The sequence below is a fragment of the Crassostrea angulata genome, chromosome 10 (genome assembly GCF_025612915.1).
Source record: "Crassostrea angulata isolate pt1a10 chromosome 10, ASM2561291v2, whole genome shotgun sequence".
Taxonomy (NCBI): Eukaryota; Metazoa; Mollusca; class Bivalvia; order Ostreida; family Ostreidae; genus Magallana; species Magallana angulata.
This window is the reverse complement of record NC_069120.1, coordinates 51,996,008-52,014,355: the sequence shown is the minus strand read 5'-3', so window position 1 is coordinate 52,014,355 and position 18,348 is coordinate 51,996,008. Positions and strand designations below refer to the sequence as shown.

General features: G+C 35.7%; 1 protein-coding gene across 1 annotated transcript; it reads right to left on the bottom strand.

Moving 5' to 3' along the window:
- Positions 1-753: 753 nt before the first annotated feature.
- Positions 754-18,280, bottom strand: LOC128166974 (rapamycin-insensitive companion of mTOR-like). The gene is made up of 35 exons (XM_052832456.1): positions 18,212-18,280; positions 18,073-18,120; positions 16,622-16,781; positions 16,338-16,469; positions 15,283-15,473; positions 14,817-14,989; positions 14,657-14,724; positions 14,452-14,519; positions 14,125-14,207; positions 13,913-14,000; positions 13,092-13,182; positions 12,887-12,953; positions 12,396-12,476; positions 12,078-12,178; positions 11,650-11,818; positions 11,275-11,379; positions 11,017-11,063; positions 10,775-10,910; positions 10,375-10,434; positions 10,075-10,223; positions 9,678-9,804; positions 9,230-9,394; positions 8,764-8,919; positions 8,483-8,589; positions 8,124-8,211; positions 7,606-7,698; positions 7,387-7,493; positions 5,842-7,179; positions 5,472-5,640; positions 5,146-5,224; positions 4,657-4,776; positions 4,380-4,547; positions 4,027-4,150; positions 2,365-2,503; positions 754-2,031 (listed from the first exon to the last, which is right to left on the bottom strand). Exons 1-35 carry the CDS (start codon positions 18,267-18,269, stop codon positions 1,918-1,920), a joined length of 5,169 nt encoding a protein of 1,722 aa, XP_052688416.1. The 5' UTR covers positions 18,270-18,280; the 3' UTR covers positions 754-1,917.
- Between the last annotated feature and the right edge of the window lie 68 nt (positions 18,281-18,348).

The following is an 18,348-nucleotide window of genomic DNA, read 5'->3' as shown; positions in this document are numbered from 1 at the left end:
TATTTTCTATATAATTCCTTTAAAAGGGTAAAGAACGCAATTCCTTTAAAAGCGTAAAGAACGCAAATTTTTTTTAACAAATCAATTAAGACGACATAAATGATTTAGCCATCAAAAAAGACACTCTCGAGTCATTTACTAGATCTTGACCTCAAGATAAAACAGTGTTTTAACAAACCTGGTTAATGTCCTTGCTCATTTTTTACCTACAAACACCATATTGGTAAAGATTGAGGCAATTAGGAATATAAGGGGAAAGAAAAAATGCTTTTGACTCAGTATTTTAAAAAATATGCTTTGATATTGACCCCTGACTCAGAAACATAGTTCACTGTTGTCCCACACCCTTTAACCACAATACTCTGTGAATGAAATTAGAGTCTAAGGGGTTATAAATTGTGCCCTGAACTACTGGTAGAAATTTACAGATATTTGACATACTTGGTTCAAGATTACTCCGAACCAGATAATACAATACTAACCGACAGATTTATCATTATAGCTAGGGTGCCCATTTAGAGTAGTTCCAGGGTTGTCTCTAAGACCCGGGAGGCGGGGAATACCCCCGCCTAAAGTGACATAATTACCCGGCTATTTTTTCATTTCAAACACAATCTAACTATAAGCTAGACCTCCAGACCCCCTTCTACTTTTTTATTTCTCCCTTCTACATCAATTTTTAGAGACAACCCTGAGTTCGTGCAAATCTTTTCTGAAAATCAGGAGAGACAGAAAGAAGATTGAAAATAAGACTAGATAAATTCATTTATTCATTTTATTCCATTGGTAACAATTTTTTTGTGATCACAATATGCAATCTTTTGTGTGAATACATTTGGTGTTCCAAAAATACACATAGAAGCAATGCCAATTGGCCAGTGGTGAAGATAATGGGATGTTAATTCTCTTCTGATTAATTGCGAATGTTCATAATTAGTTTGAAAAGCTTAAGGAAAAAAGCCTTCACATGCATCTAGGAGCTGAACAGTCTTTTTATGGTTTTAATTAAAAATAAGGATATTCAGGTCAAATAACAAACTGGGTATTTAGTGTCAGCAAAACACTGCATGAGACTTTTCATGTTTTTTATGAGTAAATTATAAAGTTACTCTTTGAATCATTCCATTCCATAGTGTTAAATCAATCATGATGTTGACAATCTTGGCTTATATATACTACTTCATATACATATATGTATGTACTGCATTACCTGACTGTATGACAGTCATCATCCTATCCTCTCCAAAAAACAAGAGTTCCACTATAATTCAATCTGTGCCTGTCAGACCAAAACAGGGGATCATTTAGAAGCAAATGGTTCAATAAATGATAAATGAATTTTAATGGAGAGAGATCAATGGGGGATACAGCGATAAAAAGGACATCACAGTGTGGCATGGTACAAAGGGACATCACTCATGACATCACAAACACAGTCACAAGATTGGTTATATAGAAATCCAGTGCCGGGCAAACAGCACAGATATAACACAGATATAACACAGATATAACAGAGCATTCTCTATAGGGGAAAAATGGACAGAAATCTGCTCTCCTTTCTCTGGAAATCATGAATGTTATTTGTATAGCATCATTTGTGTGTACTGGAAAAAGAACATTGACCAAGTGTGAAGTTGTCGTTGTAAGTAGGCCAACTCCTGAAGCTTTGTCATTCCTTGTAACATCAACTGTTTCCTGTATTGAATCATCCATTCTACACAAAGCCCATAATTTATAATCTTAACAATTCACATCTTGACACAATGGCCGTGTTATAGCACTGACTGGCTGGCTTGAGACTAACACAGTCTGTAGTTGACTTAAATCTGCCACATATCGAGAATGTCTGTATGTTGATGCTAAGATGACAGACTAGACCTTGAGTTTCATCGTGTCCTGGATGATCACCCCGCGGTGTCAGAACTGGTTGTACTCGTACAGACTGTCCAGGTTGTCTTGCTTGGTGACTGGGATTACATTCTTCTCTCCTCCCTCCACCATGTTTATTAGGGAGTAGGGTTCTGCTATCAACTGAAAAACAAAATTAAATATTTAAATCTATTGTCTGTCAAAGCATTTTTTCCATCATTTCTTTACAAATATAATTGTACAGGTGTATTCATACAGCTTTTAACAAAACCAAACCACTACATGATCAAATGATCATTTCAGTAAAAATTTACATAATCCTCTGAATGGGGTAATGTACATGTATTTTTTCTGCTTTGCATTTATTTGTTAAAGATCTCTCTCTCTCTCTCTCTCTGTTGGTACACATTGATTGCATAAAAATAGGCGTACCACTTGATTTCTATAAAACCAAAATCCACAGGCATTTCTAAGATTTAAAGTAAGAAAGCAAACCTTTTTCAATTTAAAATCTTCAAACAACTCTTGAACAAATCTTCTGGCATTTAATCTGAATGAACACATGGAGAGCAGATGACATACTTCGGAGTAAAAACAAATGTCATTGAACACTGCTGGAAACTTCTGCTTCAACCTGTGTTAATCAAGATAGGTAAGTTTTATTAGTGTACACAAGCCAACTTTGAAATACACATGTACATATGATGTATATGCAAAGAATTAAAGTGAAATAAAACATTCAAATTAAATAAAAACATTTGGATTGATGAAGCTTCTAACTTAGAGAATGGTAAAGAAACAGATCTTTAACTTGCAAAAATCTAACAACATATTAATACATATCAGTTCTGTGGAATGATTCTGAATGCACAAAATTAATACAAAACAATACATACCAAAAAATTTTAATATTTGTGAGCATATTCTACTGCTTTTAAACATATAAATCATAAGCATTAATAAATTTAGTATTACTTAAGAAATGAAGATAATAATTTTTCTATTGATCAACGTATCAAAGAAAAAATTGACCGGAAAACTTTTCCGGTCAATTTTTTCTTTGATACGTCGATCAATAGAAAAATTATTATCTTCATTTCTTATCATTTAATAAAACATTTTCAAATAAAAAAATGTGAAGTGTCATTGATCAAAAATGTAAATAATGTAAATGAAGTGGCGCGTATGAATACAAAACAACAACAGCAATAATATTCAAAATGGATGCGCCTTTGACAGCTGATGCAGAACTATTAAGCTGAATTAAAGGATTAAACACAAATAGTGAGTTAAAATCTGAACCGGCTGAATTGAAAACGAAAGGAAAATACATGCGATAGCTTGTGATATTATTCACTGTGCAGAAAAACTAGTTTTTATGTGAGATCGCTGGAATATGCAACTGGACATAACCATCCAAGAAAAGGCGATCGTGGATGAAAATAGCTGATATGTCGACAGAGAAGAGTATGTATAAGCGACTTTTGTAAACGTTGTGGTAACAACATAGCCAGTGATGTACTTAAATGGTATTTCTGCCGCTTGCAATGCGCCGAAGGAGTTGATGCATTACTCATAGCTTTTCTTTACGACGCTTATTCTGATGACAGATGGTGTACGTATGTAAATTCAAAAATCATCGTTACCAAATTTGAACAGAAGTGTTACCGTGAAAGTTTATAGGCCTATATGTTCGTTATAATATTCCTGGAAAAGGAACAGCCAGCCTCGCTGTAAATGTTGATTGATCTCAAGCAGACGAAATCGTGAGAAGACGCTTAATTCTCTATTTCGTGAATCAAATAATGTGTTTTGTTTATTTTTGAAGGTTAAACTTTCATTTTTTTATATTCACAAGGTTGCATTTTGTTTGCTGACAATAAAACAGACACAACTTTACATTTTGTTGACAGTGTTTATCTTGGAAATTTCTGTTCTATAAATAGTGTTAGATCAGAACAGTTGAGAAAAGTAGATCCGGCAAAAATTTTATTGATGCAGGTATCAAAGAAATTTTTCGACCAATCAGAAGCGCCGATATCTCATCAAACGAATAAATATTAAATGATATGTAAGTCACAAATCCTTTTATAAAACAGCCCAGAGATGACAAAGTCATCTGCATTTTACTGGAGACTAAAGCCTCAAGGTTCTTACATGAGCAGGCCTTGCTCGGAGCCCTTGATTCCCACGGAGCTGCTGAGATTGATCACTAACTTCCTCAGCTCCTTCCGGATCAGACCTTTCCCGTGGACATTGTCGAATGACATCTTCACTGTCACTACAAGAGAAGTAACCACAAACTGTTAGAAGCACTGGACTGTAATGTTAATCATTTCTTAAACTACTAGTATTATTAATCTTATAGAATAGAATTTTTTAATAATTACTTTACCAGGTGCATGTACAATCATCTTTTATATCAAATGAAACGAATTCGTTTTCATGAAAAATGCACAGTACATGTACCACAAACATGTATTTTGAGTGAGAGAATCTGACTGGCTTACACGAATCTGAGCTGGTACAACTAGTGACACTGCCGGGGGTTGCAGAGGAGGGTTCGTTTATACTACTGAAGCGAGGCCGAGCCCCCTTCTGTTGCTTGATGGCCGCATTTAAACTCCCTGGGTCCTTGTCCATTGTAACACTCTCAAAATCCCCATCCTCTTGCAGGGCTACAAAAGTCAAAACAAATAATTCATTTTCCTCATGATGCTTTACATTTGATTGTGTATGTGCTCTTTACTGTTCATTGTTATTGATACATGTATTTGTTGGCCCCACCTTCCTCTATTTCTGACTGGCTCAGGTCCTGTCTCTTAAGTTGGGAACAGATAAGACAGGCTGAAGCATCATGCTCAAAGTTTTCTGAGGCAAGCAAATTTCTAGAAGACTTTCGGGATCCTGAAATACATATACAGTACATATACACTGTAACATTGAATGTAACTTGTAAATAACGTGTACAAATGAAACTGCTGCTTTCTGTAGTAATAACAGGGAAGATCCACACGTAAATTCCAGCTGCTCAAAGCATCTTACAAATCAGAGATAATTAAAAACAATGATCAAAGCAGCAACAGTGAACATCAATTTACAATGGAGGGATGATTTGAGAAATAACACCAATAAAAAAGATTAATTAACATACATACAGATCCATGGAAACATGATACAGAGATATGTAAGGGGTGAAGATGAAGAGTTAAACCTTATGGAGTCAACTGCACCACCCCTAAGAGCATTGACGGGGGAGGGGGGAGCTACACTTACTGGGTGCTCTCTTCTGATCCTGGGACGCCTCCTCTTTTTCAGCTCTCGTCTCTGAACGAACATCCTCTCCGGCATGAACCTACAACAAAGTTTTCATTGACTTCATATAAAGTCTTGGATATCATAGAATTTACATACCAGGTACTTTAATAACATAAAAAGTTTCTTAGTTTATCAATAATGGATAGAGAATCTGCTATGCCACATCTCAATCAGCTTGACAGCCAAGCAATAATTAAATAAACATGTCTGTTATAATATGCCAGGCACTAAATGTTTATGGCAAGTGTTGATCAATGTTCTATATGTACATGCACAGCCTTTACCTCAAACATCATATTGATGTCCACTGGGAGAGTGAGGCCCAGGAATTCGGCCTCCCCTGTGTGGGGCCTCCTCTGTAAAAGGATCGCTTTTGGGGCTACCCCAAAGGGAGTTCCTGCTCGCTCCTGATCAGACAATGACACACTACTGGCATTACGAGGAATCCCAGAACTAAGACAGAAACAAGAAAACAAGGACAGTTAGCAACGAATCTTATCTTTCCCTTTAGTTACAATAATTTATTCTTTTTTTACCATGCATACCTTTGTTCACTCCAACATCCAATCATAAAACCCCTTTTTTAAATTAATACTCATGTTGCTTATACCGTATCTAGTACATGTTAACAAAAAAATCATATAAAATATATACCTTGATCGAAAAGAAAATGTCTCGACACTCATTTTGGAGTCCAGGCTATTTTTTCTTGTTAGCTCACTGCCCTCTTCCTCCCCATACAGTGAATTCAGCCCCATGTCAGACTCCACATCAGAGCTTATTCGCCGCTGTCTCTTGATCGACCTCCACGTGGCATATCCCAGAGCGTCACGAGATGTGGTGTACATAATAGCAGTCTCGGTTGACATCCCATCCAACAGTTGAGCAGACGGCAGAATACCATAAGCCGGACTGGCCTGCTTATTTCTCAGACTTGGCACACGTTTCAAATTCAAAGATTTCCGTCGGAATGATGAAGGATGTATAAGGTCTCTCATATCGGAGCTTCCCCTTTGGATGATTTCTAATGTGTCTATAGAACTAGTGCTAGCTATTGGACTAAGGGACATAAAATCAGATGAAAGACATGTATGTGGGCCAGATTCACACGAACTGACACCACTGGTTGTGGAATCGGTGTTAAAACTATCTGCGCGACTCTTGTTGCTTGTTCGTGAACTGTCACTGCTACTACACCTCCCGTCCCGCAGGTTTGGCGATTTTTTCAGCGACTGGTTCGTCAGAGTTTTTGTTTCTGAGCTGTCCGATTTATCATCATCCTTCACACTAAATGTTATACCATCCCCCTCATCATCCATTGCACAGAAATTATCACAGAAATCAGGTTTACCATCTGCATTGTCCGAACTGGAACCCTCGAAGGTCCCAGAATCCATGTCTGACAAGCATATCACAGGAATAGTTTTTCGACTCTCTTTGTTTCCAGCTTTCTTGGCCTGGAGTCTGTTTGACACAACATCCTCGTTCTGTCCGATCGGAGAATTTACACGCCTTGCCATCAACCTCTGATCGTCCCGACTCGCTTGTACCTTATCTCTATCATGATGTCCCAATGAATAGCTCCTAAGACTACTGGTCCTACTGGGTAGAGACTTGTATCGCCTGTTGTAGCTGAGTTCATTAGGTAACGTTTTACTCCGCTTTGGAATGAACAATGAAGCCTCAATGTTTGAGTTTTGATCACAGCTATGTTTAAACTCTGTCTCACAACCTTGTTCTCCCACCATTTTTTCCTCCTCTATGAAGAAGAGGCTGGATGACATGAGACTGGGGGAGTTGGGGCCCCTCACATCGAGGTCCACTCCCCTCCCACCCTCCGAGTCTTGGAGCTCGATGAGGAGCTCAGAGCGGTCTTCCACCACGGGCCAGCGGTCCTCTCGGGTGTGCCAGCACGACTCCCAGCCCAGCTGTGTCAGGTACTCTGCCCCCTCCCTTGTACTGGTCAGTAGTCCCAACACATAGAATGCTGTCCTGTTTAACAGACAGAAGCATGTCATTACAAAGCATTCATTAAAGTCTTTTTGTAAGCTTTGAATTACAATGTATTTATATTTATGAATGTGTTTTAATAAATGTGATATTATTTTTCATCTACATGTACATGTTGATCAAGTTCAAATGATATACATGAATGCTGCTGTAAGATTTCCTACATGAAGAATAAATCACAAACATTACCCTCGGATGGAGAAGACCCCGCTCTCCTCAGCTAATTTGATGATTTCTGGCAACAGGCGTTCTTCCTCCAACCAGGTTACACCCCATGTAGAGGTTCCAATGTGACCCTAAACAGAAATGGAAAAATTCAGAGACATCTATGGAAATTTCTATGCATGTACTTTTTTATCAGATCAGTAAATTTTCCTCAGATAGGCAACTTTTTTTGTTTTGACATACCACTGCCCATAAAGCTGTTTTCATTTTCAGGACATCTTCATCCGAGTGCAATTCCAGACATTTAATGCACTGGAAAAATTCACTGATACATTCCTGTAAAAAGATCATATACAAGTACATGTATGTGAGGTTTAAACTTAAATTCAATACTGTAAAATAATTTATATTTTTTGGTTTAAGGGGGGGATTTACATGTACTTAAGTTAAAAAAAAACAAGGTTATAATGTGGGTTTTCTTTTGTGTTTTACCCATACTTAGGAAATACTGGTACATGTATATGAACATGCAAGTATACATTTACACAATACAGTATGCCATTCATATGCATTTTCTTTTGGACCAAAATTAAATATTCAGCTCTAAAGTAAAATTCCCTTGTGCAGTATAAAAACTTTTCTTTGTTGCTGTAAAATTCATTGCATCTTATATCAAAATAAGCAAGTTTCATAAACTTCTGCTAAGAAATGCAACAGAGCAAAATTTAAAATATTTACAATGTACTCAGTAAGCCTGCTACCTGTTGTTGAAGGAGACTGAATCCTTCCTTGTGCTGAGTCAGCTGACCGTACAGGTGGACGGGAACGTAGGCGTCCTTGTTTGGTCTCCTACCAATCCAAAGATCACAGTAAATAAACATAACACACTGTCAAAGGCCACTCACATCAATTAATACCATTACCTATCATTCTATTCATCAAAGTTTAACATACAGTGTCTATCATAATCAGGTCTAAAAGGCTGGAAAGTTAATTTCATGCTGTTAAGATATCTATCTTTTTTATGCTGCTGAGACATCTATTTTATTTTATGTCCAAGCACAGTTACAATTTAGATTACAACCCTACTACTGAAGGATGCTTCTTGAGTAATACTCACTTCCTGCTAGATCTGCGAGTGAAGGAACCCTCGTATGTTTTCTCGTAGGTGGTTAATGCCTCGTTCAGCAAATCTTCCACAATGTGGACATAACGGACATTGTATGTCTAAAAAATCAGTAAATTTCATTAAATCATACAATCATAAACTGTTTACTTAAATTTTACATATATTGTACCGGTACATGACATACCGATAACAGAGAAACTTCTCATACTATAGAATGAAGGCAAATTTATAAATTGAAGTGCATTAATCATGTGACAGAGGTGTTGGTGTACCTTTTCCCATTTTTGGACTTCGTTGAGAATAAAGTTGGCATCACTGAGCATTTTGAAACCTTTGGCTGTGGACATGAAGCGACACAGGAGCAGTACCCCCCTCTCCCCCAGGTGGAGACACTGGGGGCGCAGTTTAATGACCGAATTTAGACAAGGCTGTAAAAAATCACATACTACCGATACACATATATACAAAAATATACTTATTGTATACATGTAAGTATTCTCAGGTTTTGTAATGAACAGTAAAAAGCCTATCATAATCATTCATGGAAAAAATATAAAAGGGTTGTATATATTCTATTAAAAAAGATCTCTGGGTAAGTAAAATGAACTGAATGAATCTTTTAATGTTCACTGTAAATCAAATTACATGTAGAAAGTTTAAAGAACTTTTATATATGACAAAAACAAATAAAATTGAGGTCTGTGTGGAATATTACAAACACAAGACCGTGACCCTTACCTGTATGTCACATGCCTCCTCCAGTACATGGAGCGCAGCCTGAGCAACTTGGTTGCTCTGATCGTACAACTGGTTCACCAGCAACTCCATTCCCCAGGAGCTAAAGCCAGCAACTCGTGCTCGCAGCAATGTACGCAGAAACTTTGTACAGTAGAGCCGGGCAGACTAAGAACACAACATTAAAATTCAGGTATCTCAATCATCTTTATCTTTATCAGTTTTGCTGGATTTTTACCAATTAAAAATAAGTCATAAAACAAAATAGCATAAAATAATTTTATAATGTATTGAGTGGCAACAAAATATTAAAATCAAATGAGATTTTCATTTTTATAAAATTAATATCAACAAAGTGGATGCATTCATTTGTAAACAGATCACTGATAGCCATGATAATCAACACTGAACAGTGTTTTTATTTAAGACCCCAAAACTGTTTAATATTTACCTCGGTGGCAGAACATAGGGCCTTGGCCAGCACCGGGCGGGTGTTACCATCCCTACTGTAGTTCAGACTGGACACGGTCAGCTTCACAAAGCTGTCCTGGGGGGCGATGGACACAATGTCCAATAAACTGAAAAGAGAAAAAAAAGCAAATTCAGTTCAATTTCTTAATCATATTAAAAAGCACAAATATATATCATTGTATTGTTTAGAACATCAATTTCTAAAAAAAAACCCATATATGAATATTGTATTATTTAGAACCTCAGGGTATAAACTCATTAATTATAAACAATGAAGTCTGATAAAAAAAGAGTCATGTTCAGCATGCAAGTCTCTATGTTTTCAGAATTAAGTCATAAACATACATGGATTACATGTATATATGTAATTAACTTACTACTGATAGACCCCCGTCTTTTCCAGGTACTTGTCCCCGATGATTGTCCCGGAGAATCTGCCCACGAACAGGAAGTAAAACTGACTGCAGGTATTAATCACGTTTCCCGGACTCAGCACAGACTCTGGAACCAACCTCTGCTGAGCAATCTAATAATACCAAGCACATCTTATCAGTTAAAAATAAATCTTACTCAATGTCATGGTCAGGTAGACAGAATAAGATCATGATTTACAGTTTACAAACATTAATGATGATTAATTTCTGAGGCCCGTGTACATTATATCATATTAACATTACCTCAGACATGCATCCCCCTATGTCACTGATCAAGTCTAAAGCTAATTTCTGCACCTCATCCTGAGAGAAAAAAGAAAGAGAAATGAACCTTCATGATTAAAAAACCCCAATAAACTGTAAACACCTAGTGTGGGGATTTGACTTTTTAACATTCATTTATATGCATGAGTGGCATTTATATGTTTTACATGTATAAACTTTAAATATGCGAAAAATAACCACAAGATATTTATAACACTTGGATACATAAAGCACTTTTGGAGATAAGGGAAATATCACTTTCCTTATGGAAATTAATTGCCAGATAAATTTAATAGATATATTTTCTCTGTGAAAGTGTATTTTGGAAAAGTAACAGTTGAGTCAATTTTGATAGAGTTGGATTAATTCTCAGTCTGACCTGTTCAGTGGATAACAGGAAATCGACTAACAGACAGCCGCTGTGCACCATCTTCTGTCCCAGTCGGTGACCGAACTCCAGCCGAGAGAACCGATGATTGGTCGGCTTGTAAAAATGAACCAGTCTCTTAAAGAACCTGGAATCAAAATTAATAACTTATATACTTTGTTTCTTGAGTATTGATAATTTCTTTTTTTTTTCTTCTTCTGATTTTGGATTTATAGACCTACAGGTAAACTTACTTTAGTATGATCTGGTCATCCAGTCGTCGTACCTTTTCCTCTGGCCACTGCAATGCACATAAATATCCAATACAGAACACACACATTGTTTTACTTGATATTCATGTTCTTTAAATAATTATAACTATGTTGCATTCTTTACATCTGACTGAATGCCATGATATCTATCTGTACCTTTACTTGTTATTAACTTTCATCATGTTTAAGGTAAAATTACTAAAGTAATTTCCTTGACATTATTGAGTGAATGACCCTAACCTTTAGAATGGCGGGGATGAGGTCCCATTCCCAGTGGACGATGTCCTTGGTGCCGATCACCTGGGAGTCCCTGATGGCCTGTCCAATCATGTCTTCTGTCGGGGACTGTAATTAGGTCAGTGACCCAATTATTGACACAGAGAAATACACAGAATCTTACACAGTAGTTATTATACTGACTGTGACATACCAAAGTAAACCTAAACATTTCATCACATCTACACTGTAGACTGAATTTTATTTGATTTCAAAATAATATGCAACTGAGTCAAAAACATATTGTCTTCTTTCAAACAAAAGATTTTGTTCAGTACATGTATATGAGGGAAGATAGTGTACTTTAGGACTTTGTTTCCTGCTGATCTATACACTAACCTTATTAATGAGCAGGTCATACTTCTTCCTCAGGTAGAACTTGGTCTGGCCGACTGGTCGCCCACCATTCCTCTGGATCAGCTGATCCAGGTACAGACTGCACGGCACCGGGCCCCGCTTCTTCATGGAATGGAGCCGCTCCAAGTTATAAATGGCTTCCCTAGCCTGACTATAGAATCAAAACAAAAGCCAGTTTTTAGTTTACAAATATAATTTTTTATAATACTGTTAACCTCTCACAAGCAAAATTGTGGGACTCATTACAAACTATGGCCCATTGTAGCATACAAACCAAATTATAAAATCTGTGTAAATGTACATACATGTAGGAAAAAATCATCCATGATTTATGATCAAAAAGTAATCCGCTTATTCTACAGGTACTACTGAAGACTTTTACACCTTTGAGATATTGAAAGAAGACTTACTATGTCTGAGCAGAGGTGAGATCAGGAGAAGAGGCCAGGGCCAACAGGGAGGGCAGACAGTGATTGTGATGGGTACACTCCGCGGGCAGCATGGTGCTTGCCTGTAAACAAATCATCATCATCATCAATAATATTAATATTGTCATACCTAATACTAGAATTATACTAACTTTTCCATCTATTCAGTAACAGGTCGTAAGATGTATATGTATGTACTTGTGTATTTTATTAAACATGTACATAAATTCTAAAACAAATACCAAGGTAACACCACACAAGTACATGTACATGTACAAGGTATCACCAAGAGCTACTGACCAGATGTAGAAGATCCCCAAGGATAATGGTGGCTCGGACAAAGAGTTGGCGATCGCTGCTAATAATGACTTCTATTAATGCCTACAAAGCAAGATAAATTATTAATGGAAAGACTACAAATAACAGTTGATTTCCATGAAATTTTGTGACTTTTTGGTAATGAAATGTTCAATTAAAGATAATTTTTATGGAGGTAAAGAAGATTTAATTAGTAGAAACTTTTTACACTGTTTGAATTTTTTATAATTTCATGAATGATTAGTAAACATTTACCATATTGTTTACTTTTACATCACATTATAAAGGTTTGACATTTTTTTTCATTTATACAATAATTAAACACATTTTTAAAGTATGATACATTTTTTTCATTTTTGATCTTTACATCACCTATTCTCCTTTCATTTTTGTGATTTGAATAATATGTTTGTTGTGAATATCAATTACAAATGGAACTAAACAAAGGAGCACTAGACACTACGGGAGCTTACCTCCAGAATTCCTGCTCCTATCCAGGCAGACAGAAGTAATGCTAGATGGTTTTCTATTAGGTTTGGTCTGAATGGAAAGCAACACATACAGGGTCAGAATAATATTCTCTGTACATGTAGTTAGTTTACACAAGCAAATACATCTGAACAAACAGTTAACAAATCTATTTACTTATTTCAGACATAGCAAAGAGATGATATTGACCTGATTTTAGCCATGTGGGGCAGTATGCACTTTCCCTCCTCAGCCACAAATCCATCAGTTAGTGACCAGTTCTCCTGAATGTCAGAAGGGTCTGAAAAAAACAAAATTTTAAAGTCTAAATCTCCTCAAAGACCAAATTTACCCAGCATCAGAGATGTCGAACATAAGCAAGTGAATTCATTACTGTAGATTCCATTCTGTGAGTACTTAATTCTGTGATTCAACAGTTTTGTATCAATTGCAAGGATATAAAATTATTAAAGCATAGTTTTTATCATAGTTTTACATAGTTTACATCTGTCCGAAAAATAAAAGCGAGATTTTAAAATCAGCGAGATGTGTTTTTTGCAATTTTACACAGATATTAAGTCCCCTTGTTTAATTAGGAATCTACAGTATATAATACATTGTATTCATCATTTACATGGATATACTGTACATATGTATTTAGATTATAGTCTCAGAACATGTACATGTATTTTACACCTGCAATGCTGAAATGGGTAGGAAATCTGACAAACATTTATAGTATAGCTATGTTACAAGTTAAGTGTGCAAAAAATACTATAATGGCAATGGTTTCTTATAAAATAAAGATCTAAGCATCTGCATGCTTTCTATGTTTGTACTAAACCTGAACAGTTAATAATACTACAAGTGTTAAAATCTTTATGAAACTAGTACATATATTTAGAAATCTTGAGTTAATGATTAAAAGCCATTCATAATTAAACATATCATTAACTAATATTTAAACAATTGAATGGGTTGGTCTACTGTTACGGGCTGTCGCAGTTAATCTATAGTAAACAGGTACATACCAACACTAAGAAGGGCTGTGTTGAAATCCTCTGTTAACTCAGGGATTTTCAATCGAAACAAATCAAACAAGATCTCTAGAATTCCATGCTGAAACAAAGAATCACGTTTAGATGGATATACAAGTTCTAGATAGGCACTGTAGTTAATGACAATGAGTACTTCAGTGGGATGTTTGATACCTGACCTAGTGCCCCATTAATACAGCACTCACCCGTATTTCCTTGTATGGTAGGTAGAGAATGCCCACTAATGACTGTAAACCACTGGCATCGGGGCGACAAAACCGAATAATTCCTGTCAACATAAACTTCATAAATAGAAAGGAACTCTGTTATCAACTATGAAGTATTTATGCAGTATTTTAATAGGAGTATAAATAGACAGAAATAATGCATACTGATAGCAAAGGACAGCTGTAATGAATGTGTATGAAGCAACACAGTAGTTAAAAATAATAAAACCTGCAAATGAATTTAGGAATTTCTCTTTGAGTTTAAGTATTATTTAAATTAATATTGTGACATTATGAAATACCTACCTGACCATGTTCGCATAATAGATATAACAGCCATCTTGCTCGCAGCAAAACAATGTTCTTTCTCTTCTCTAAAACAAAAAGTTGATAAACAATAAATAAATATTTACAAAGTCATATATACGCAATGAGAAATTCACTAGCTACCCACAATGTCTAATATAAAATGTACCGGTAAGTCAGACATCCTGATGAAGAAATGACTTACCCTGATGACTGTTCTAGAGACTCAGCACTAAATCTGTAATGGCAGTCAGTGAAGGGGGCCAGGAGTTGCTGAAAACAGTCAATATGGATTTTATACAAGTCAAGAAATACTATTCCTAACAGTGACCAGTTTGACACTAAGGAATGAGGTAAGCACTGACCTCTAGATCTGTGTTGAACTTGATGAAGTGCCTGGTTCGGGGGTGGTTCAGAAGGTGTAGAATGGTGGCTACCAGTGATTCGTTGATTCTGGGGTATTGGTGGCAGTCCAGAGCGGCTCGGAGTATAGCACTGATTCCACCACACCTAGCCAGGAGTTCAGGGTTGACAAATGCTGCAACAAATAGAGGAAACTTATCCTTCTACTTTATACTAGAAATCCCTACCTAACTTGTACAATCAGAAAAAGGTATAATTCTATATTGTAAGTCAATCAATTTCTTTATTAGTCAATATGTACCAATATATTTTGTGTTGTTTAGCTGTAATCTCTTCAACAATTAAATGTAAATTTCTCATTAAATCATAATTTAAAAAAAGGTCCTGATTTAATGGCATACAGAGTTACAGACTAAAGCAGGAACACAAATTCAGTGAACTATAAAGCAAACATGGTTACATTTTTACCTGTTTCACAAATGGTTTCCAGGGCTATGCGGACCATTCTGTCCCTCTCTCCTGTCCCGTCGTTACTAATGGCAACAAGAGGGTACAGCAAAAGGTCGGACAGTTTCTTTGGTGCAATCTGAAGGATTCTGCGAACCAGTTTTATTGCGTGGATTCTCTCTACCTCATTGTCCAGACTTATATCTATTGACCTGCAATGAGGGACAAAGAAACAAATGGAACTTGTTATAAAACAGGTTATTGAAGATTTACTTTGGCTGTACAAATTTAGTCCTGTTTAATATCACCTGTGCATATACATGTAGGTTTATGAGAAATTGTCAATTTTAAAAACCAACAAACCCCAATTTTCAATTTTATTTTTTCAAATTTGATTTCATTTTTTGCAACTAAAATACTGTAGAAATACAAAATACTGTAGAAATACAAAATTGTAAGAAAACATCAAATATTATTATTTGAATACTTAATGTGGTTGTCTTTAAAACTGACAGGAAAGATCATTCAACATGTAGCTTGAATATTTACTGTATTAGTATTGATATAAATGAACTAAATCACTTGTTTGAAAATTTTGTTTGCTTTAAATTTATCATCCTTCCTCAAAGGTTTAAAGGTGACGTTAAAAGTATAATTAACTTTGGGCAACCTTATAACTTAAAAAATTAAGACAGGTTGTTTTTAATCCTTACTCTTTTATGTGACTTATCGTGCAGTCCTTAATCCAAAATAAGAAAAGATAATTTCAGCTGTAACTTAAAAGTTCATTCGAGTTGTAATGTGCTACATGTATTTGATTGGCTATAGAAAATAGTTTACAGCCAGTAATTAAAAGAATCTTGCCTATGTCACAATAAGACTGACGTCAAAATTATATTGATACACTTGATACATTTAAAAGTTGATCATTCCAATGGCATATTACTGGTCAAATGGCCTAGTTTAAACTGTGAGTTATAAAGCAAAAACAACTCCGACCCAGTTTATACTCAATATGAATTGGGTAGGTTTTTAATATATTACATTTAATTATTAAATACAAGTAAGTAACAAACCTGACAATTAAGTAATCAATGTGAAGGCTGTACAGTAAATCTACAGTTTCCGACTCTTGTAGAAAATAACGCAGCACTCGTAATACTGCTGCACGCACTTCCTTTGCCTCGTGGAACAATCCCAGTCGGAGGCTGTAAGAAATTAAAGGAGGTTTTCAAACATTTCAAGGCAAATCTATTGGTACATTAACTAACAGGTAAATCAACACTATTGAATTCTTTTTGGTTCAATGCCACACAATATTTCTCACAGATAATCTATTATATTATCAAAAATAGCTTACCAACACAGAATATCCCTCTTGGACAAGCCTGAGTATTTGTCATTTCCATATTTCAATACAAGTTTGACTAAAGCATTTAAGTAGGCTAACTTTTTAGACTTCGACACACTACTTTGAGAAACAATCACTGCCAAAATCTCTTTCAAATTTTCACTAGGTTCTGAAAAAAGAGAAGTAGTTAATGTAATCAAACATTTCAACAATCACAAAATGTACTTGTCCAATAAATTCTTCATAATACCCTCAAGCCATTATTTATCTAATTATCTAATAATCTTAATGGTAAATGCTTTCAAACTTAGTAAATAATAGATTAAGATATTAGAATCATGACCAAAAATACAAATATCTATGAATGATTTTTAAAAAAGAAAAGAAACCCAATCAAAAAAGATTTATAATATAATGAAGCACAAAATACAAGAATAGACTTGGCTTCTATTACTTACCTATAAATCAGATAGAAAATAAAGATAAAAACAAACATGTATCTATAAATGATTCGTTTTGAAATTTTAAAAGGGCCCTCTGAAAAACAAGCAATTAGACCAAATAAATACATTTTAGTACAGAACACAACGCTTTTCCCTGTCTTCTGACTTTACCATTTAAAGATACTTTAGTCTATCACTTGGCAAGATGTATTTTTTTACTGCCTTTGCAGGTCAGTCTTAGCAAATTACATTCCAAAGGGAATAAGACTGGCACAGATTTAACCCAGAATTTCAGAACTGATGCTACTGTGATGGTCAGATTGGTTTGAATACGTACGCCAGATAACTCAGTTCGTAGAGAGCATCTGACTAGAGATTTAAGGGGCCAAGGTTTGAGTCCCAGTCTGGTCTGTCATTATTAATCTCAACCCGTTACATTTGGTGCTGTCCCAAACTCTGATTTGACAAGTGAAGTCCTGCCAAAGGGAAAGAGCCTGGGGTAATCTGTAATCTCGAAGGAGAAGATCAATTAAGGGGGGGGGGCAGTTAACATGATGTCATGATTGATTAAAAAGCTGGCCCCAGATAGCTCAGCTAGTAGAACACCTGACTAAAGTTTCAGGGGTCTGGGTTCAAATCCCAGACTGTCTGTCATTCTTTCTCCAATTCGGTGCCGACTCATCAAGTCTGTCTGATGACTGATCTGAACATAAAGGTACTATTTCTTTGTATTTGAATTAAAATTTTTGACAATTAATTGGTAACTAAACCTATCTTGTGTAACATTTTCATTCAGTTGTAATTATTTGTTGTGATGATGATTTACTCAGGATAATTGGATATAATTTGTTATCAAATTGGAACATTTAATTCAGGCAATCCCTCCGCTGATTAAAGACCAGCGATTACAAAGAATCGACCATCTATGGAGCCTCCTTTAGTAAAAAGTCTCCAAACTGTCCAAATGATCAAAGTAAGAGGGAAATCTACATTAGACCTCAGACTAAGTGTACACACCTCTCGAAAAGTCCAGCTTTAAAATTTCATCTGCGCTTTCATGCCGAGCTGAAAGGGACAGAAAAAATATCAATTGTAAAAGTTCAATGATGGAAATCTGCCACAGAACCGAGATTTACGATTTTACAATATACATTACCTCTGAATCGGCCACTTTTAACGAAAGGTCGACCGCCGTGGCGACCACTGGCCGCCATCTTTTTTCTTTTACTTCCTACTTTTCGTTATGTCGTACCTTTTGATTTTGCATTTGCATCGATAGAAAATATCTTATAT

Bases quoted from the DNA above. Each gene is read 5' to 3' on its own strand.
- LOC128166974 (XM_052832456.1), bottom strand. From the start codon at position 18,269: ATGGCGGCCAGTGGTCGCCACGGCGGTCGACCTTTCGTTAAAAGTGGC. The intron at 16,782-18,072 runs GTGTGTACACTT...CTCTTTTTTCAG, and splicing joins AAAGCTGGACTTTTCGAGAG to AACCTAGTGAAAATTTGAAA. The intron at 9,805-10,074 runs GTAAGTTAATTA...TTCTCTTTTCAG, and splicing joins AAGACGGGGGTCTATCAGTA to TTTATTGGACATTGTGTCCA.